Source organism: Lycium barbarum, chromosome 6 (genome assembly GCF_019175385.1).
Source record: "Lycium barbarum isolate Lr01 chromosome 6, ASM1917538v2, whole genome shotgun sequence".
In the NCBI taxonomy this organism is placed as follows: Eukaryota; Viridiplantae; Streptophyta; class Magnoliopsida; order Solanales; family Solanaceae; genus Lycium; species Lycium barbarum.
In genome coordinates this window covers 12,424,301-12,430,108 of record NC_083342.1, presented here as the reverse complement: position 1 = coordinate 12,430,108, position 5,808 = coordinate 12,424,301, and the positions used below count along the sequence as shown (strand labels likewise).

The 5,808-nt window shown below is 36.3% G+C and overlaps 1 protein-coding gene across 1 annotated transcript; it reads right to left on the bottom strand.

Moving 5' to 3' along the window:
* On the bottom strand, nt 1-5,539 carry LOC132600810 (uncharacterized). The gene is made up of 5 exons (XM_060314211.1): nt 5,288-5,539; nt 2,845-3,096; nt 1,899-2,042; nt 1,135-1,824; nt 1-522 (listed from the first exon to the last, which is right to left on the bottom strand). The coding sequence occupies exons 1-5, from the start codon at nt 5,387-5,389 to the stop codon at nt 289-291; spliced, it is 1,422 nt and encodes a 473-aa protein (XP_060170194.1). The 5' UTR covers nt 5,390-5,539; the 3' UTR covers nt 1-288.
* Nucleotides 5,540-5,808: the final 269 nt, after the last annotated feature.

The following is a 5,808-nucleotide window of genomic DNA, read 5'->3' as shown; positions in this document are numbered from 1 at the left end:
TCATAAAGTAGCTTTGGAGTTAACTCCGTATACTGAAGTTGACAGAAAGGTGTACAAATTGTCAAAGATTAAACCATTCTCTCTTACATGTCAGAACAGGATAGAAGAATTTACAGACGAACTATTCAATTTGATGAGTGGCTACAGATAACACACCACCCATGCCTTATTAACCATGTTTGTTGAAAATAGCAGCAAGCCATGATAGATGTAAAAATGGCCTCTGCAAGGATACAGCGTAAAATAGAAGAAAAAAATCTTGCTAGCAAGGTAAAAACATACTTATGACTAACTAATGCTGCATTCGGAATTTTCTCCCTCCTCACCATCTGAAAACCCTAACACATAAGCACGTCCTCCTCCTCCGTCATCGTCATCACTGTCGGCATCATCCGAATTCTCTCGCCTCTCAATATAAGCCAGCGCTTGCCTCCTGTGCAGACGTAAAACATGCATTATCATGTCCGGGGTGAGTGTAACTCGTGAATGGTCCTCTCGGCCTCGCCTATTAGCTTCCATTATCTGTTTACATCAAGACAGAGAGAAAATCATAAGTGTCATCAGATATTAGACAAGATGAACCAAACTTACCTATAGATTTAAAAGACAAAAGAACAAAAATGGTCTCTTATCTGTGGTGATAGGTTCAAAATAGTCCCTTAAGTATCAACCGAGCAGTTTTGCTCTCCGATTGTTAAATTTAACCGAAACTGTGGAAATCTTTTTTTAATTAGAATCACCACAAATTTTTGTCAAAATTCCAGAATCGGCAACATAAAAAACTACACCAACACAAAAAAAAAAAAAAAAAAAATAACATAAATTGCACCTCAAAAAGTTGCATCCGACTCTAGAAATAGATCAAAAATAACATAAACCACAAAATATGTACTTCCAAATGTGAGTTCCCGTTAAATACTTTGTATTTTCACAGTTCCAATAAAATTTACTATCAGAGTTTGGTGAATATCTGACAGAGACTAAAAGTGCTCACTTTTGACGAACTTAAAGTACCAAAACTGCTCAAGTGATATTTAAGGGTCTATTTGAACTACTATCAAAGATAAGGGACCATTTTTGTCATTTTCTATTTTGAAACATGAAAAATATTCAGAAAACAGCTAAGATCTGTACCTCTTGAACATCAGGAGGCAAAGGAGTAACATCTTTTGATGTTGGAGCCCAAAGCTTTATGGTCTTTTCTATTCCACATGTAGCAAGAACCGGGATACACGGATGAGGCTTCAGCTGATTTACAATGTGCCTATCACCAACCATTAAGCGGACAAGCTTGGCGTCCTTTTTCTTCCACACAAATATATGCCCACAATCAGACCCAGTCAACACATATTCATCGGTCGGACCAAAGAAACTCACTCCTTTAATTGTTTGTGAATTTCTATGCCCTGAATAAACTTGTGGCTTTTCCAGCCTGTCCAAATCTTCACCTTGCAAAGACAAAGGAGCGGGACCCAATCCCATGTTCTTCTGAAACAAGTATACCAGTTCGTCATTGTACGAGACCAACAATTCACTTGTGTTCGAATAAGCCAATGCTGTAATGTGAACATCATGTGTCTTAATTAGGCGATGTGGACAAAATGTGTCGATTGGCGTATCTGAACTGGTTCTTGCATCCAGCTGATGGTACATTCTGATGTCATATACACGTGCATATTCATCGGAACCTCCTACAGCAAAATAATTAGGGTTTCTTGGGTCTATCACAATGGCATTCAACCTTACGCTGCTCGACTGCTTATTGTTTTCCGTGAATGACGAGCAACGTAAAAGCTTCGAGGGAGTATTACTTCGCAGATCATACTGCAAAATAATGCAAGTCACGGAAAAGTAACTTAAAAAGAGAATAATGTAACAAGTACCGCGTGGCAACCTACATGTTGAACAAAACCATCTTCACCGCAGCTATAAAGTATGTAGGGACTTCCTGGTTCCACAGCAAGCTTATGTACACGACCTTGGTGCTTACCGATTTTTTTTGTCTCTACCCGACCATTCTCCATCACTAAACCAAGCCTCACCTGCAGCAGTGTTTGCAATACATCGAAAATAAGCACATAGGAGTCAGAGCCACCATCACCTTCTTTGGCCTTTGACAAATTAGGAATATGAAGCGGCAAACTCAGCAGGTCTAAACTATTGCTTAATATTACAGAAACTAAAGTTGTGCGCTGCATTCAAAGGGTGTGGCCCAGTGGTTAATGAAGTGGAAGGAGAACCATGAGGTCTCGCGTTTAAATCCCAGTGTTTACAAAAACGCTAGGTGATTTCTTCCTATCTGTCGGCAGCTGTTGTTGGGGAGGTGGCAGGTATCCTGTGAAATTAGTCGAGGTGCGTGCAAGCTGGCCAGGACACCACAGTAATAAAAAATATACAGAAACCATAGCTGAATGTACACGTATATGCAAATGAAAGAATGTGTAGAAAAAATAAAACGAGGATAAAAGAAAATGTCGCACATAAAGGCTACTGCCAGAACCATTCAAGTTACTATGTCTAGTGATTAGATCAACTATACTACTATTAATGGAAGAGAATTATTAACACCCAAGTGTCTACGAGTTCTTTGTTATTAAGACCATGAATTTGGTTATATTATCAACAAGAGAAATCTCCATTAAGTAGAAATCATTATAATAACAGATAGTAGTCTTCCACCCCACAAAAGATAGGGGTAAGGTCTGCGTACACCCCACCCCTTCGAGACCCCACTTGTGGATCATACTGGGTATGTTGTCGTTGTTTAACAGATATTAGCCCTCTCTCTACATTTTTAACGACCCGTGTTCCATATATTAAGCGCATAAGATGGGGGAACATCACCTGACCATCAGCAGATGCAGTTATTATTTTACGATCATCCGTGAAGGGCATGAACTTGGCCTGGAATATATTGTCCATGTGACCTGATTGGTAAGAAAATTTTGAGGTTGTCGTTGCCCAGTCCCATAGTATTACTCTTCTGTCATCAGAGCCCGAGACAAGAACATCGCCAGTGGCATTGAAGTCTATTGTGTTTACACATCCTTCGTGACCGGTTAACTTGCCATATAAATCCAGCCGCTTGACCATAGCCTGTCCCACAAGATCACAAAAGGAATCCTTTCAGCGGCTCATAATATATCAGCTTCTACAATTCTACGGTACATGAATTTTCAAACACCGTAGATATAGCAGAATAAAACACTCGCATAGATTTTTAATTACCATCACATCAAATGTGAAAACTTCTGCATACTAAAGTATGACTAAGGAAAATAAGTAGAAACAGATACTTCACCATTACAGAATATGAAAGGCGTCATTATTTGTTTGTCTTTAAACATTTTGAATAAAACTCCATATTATTTAAAGATAAATAGTATCATTATTTACAGAATTAGTTTCCAACTTAGATCTGAGTTACCTTACTTTAAATGTGAAAATTTTGCATATTGAAGTATGACTTGAAAAGAAAATTAAGTAGTAACATAGATGAGCATTATAGAATGTGGAAGTCGTCATTATTTATTTATCTTGGTATACGATATGTGCCACCAAAATCTGATTCACTCACATCCAGCTTATACTCAACTTCATTGCTTTCTATCTTTTTACTGCTTCTTCTCTTGCATATAATTCTACTTTGAGCTAAGGTCTCATTACTACTCCCTCTGTTCCAGTTTACATGAATCTATTTCCTTCTTAGTCTTCACAAAAAAGAATGAACCCTTTCTAAATTCGGAATAATTTAACTTAAACTTTTCACTTTGCCCTTAATGAGAAGCTTTTAGAGCTACTCAAATACTATAAGAGGTTTAAGACAAAAAGTTTCAAAAGTTTTTAACTTGTTTAGTAATAGAAGCTTCAGAAGTTCTCGTTTCTTTCTTAAATCTCCGTGCTCAATCAAATAGGTTCACCTAAATTGAAACGGAGGGAGTATCTGTCTATAGTCTAAAGGCTCTATACCCAATGAAGCTTATCAACGGCAAGCAATACCATCCTTTACGCTTTCCTATATGATTTTCTTGTTATTGTTTAAGATTTCTTTTGTATTCACGCAGCTAGAGCCCTTCTATCGCGATTATTGGACTTTTACCATCCACAACATAACCAAACTTTCTCATGTAGAATAACTGTGTGTGTCCGTATGTGTGCATTTTTGAGAGCTTCATGAGTTAATCGATACATAACTAGATCAATTTGCCCCAATTCAAGTTAGTTGGCTCAGCTACTATAATCTTATGTATAACTAGTACATATATAGAGTTTAATTTAGGCCAAACCCATCGATAGCCACCTGTGGTCGTCCGGTTCTTTCACTTGAACACCTCAAGTGCCCCTTGTTCCATTTAGACACTTCAGGTGGGCCCTTTCTGTTCCACTTAAACACTTTTTGCACCGTTGCCATGTCGCGTGTATTTCAATCGAAATACGCGCATGTAAAAGATTTTTTAAAGCTGATGTGGCATCCAACAGTAATGTTACTCCCATAAAAAAAAAAAAAAATATATATATATATATATATATATATTTATATCTTCTCCACTTCAAAATTAAAATCCAATTTAGCCCTAATTTTAGCCCCTTTTCAAGATCAGATTTTCCCCCTCTAATGGGTTTGGCCTTTAATTTAAGTGATGTTTGACCATAAATTTGATCAAATTAGAGAAAGAATTCAAGATAGTACAACCTGCCTTATAAAATGATAAAAATTCACCCAAGATAGTTCTAAACTCATCAAAATCACCACACCATAGTTCCAAACTGATCAAATTCACCCCAAGATAGTTCTAAACTGATAAAAATTCACCCAAGATAGTTCTAAACTCATCAAAATCACCACACCATAGTTCTAAACTGATAAAAATTCACCCAAGATAGTTCTAAACTCATCAAAATCACCACAACATAGTTCTAAACTCATCAAAATTCACCAAAGATAGTTCTAAACTCATCAAAATCACCACACCATAGTTCCAAACTGATCAAATTCACCCCAAGATAGTTCCAAACTGATCAAAATCACCACAAGATAGTTCTAAACTGATCAAAATCACCACAAAACAGTCCTAAACTAATCAAAAATCACCCCAAGATAGTTCTAAACTGATCAAAATCCACCACAACATAGTTCTAAACTCATCAAAATCCATTCTTGTTCACTTCCATTAAACCCACAAAATGTACAACCCCAAAAAAGCTAAAAAAAGAATCACACCCAACATAACAAATCCAAAGACATATCAAAAAAAAAAAAAAAAAAAAAGTGGATACAAAATCAAACCTCAGAAGCAGAGATACGACGAGAGAAATTTCTAGGCTTAGAAAAGCCAATTTCTCTTTTATAAAACTCCATTAAATCTGAAACCTTGTATAACCTCTCCATGTTAGCTCCTTAACCAATCTTGATCAACTATAGAATTTTTTTTTTTTTTTTTTTGGTGCTAACTATGAAGTATAGAAATTGAAGTAGTGGGTTTTTGGTAGAGAGTAAAGTGAAAGCATGATGACATTTCTGTTAAAGCTAAGGCAAATGATATTATATTATATTATTAATAATAATAATAATAATAATCATCATATTTTGTAAGTATTTGTGTTGTTAAGAGGAACAGCAAAGGTTGGAACAGTTAGGGAAGCACCTGGATGATTGACACTTCAGCAGATATAAGGGACACCTGTATTTTTGAGAATTGAGATTAAAGTATTGTTAAATCCCACCGTCTCACTTTAAGTGTCTTATTTTTTTTTTTTTTAATCTGTTCAAAATGAATGTCTCTTTCTATGTTACTCCCTTCTTCTTGT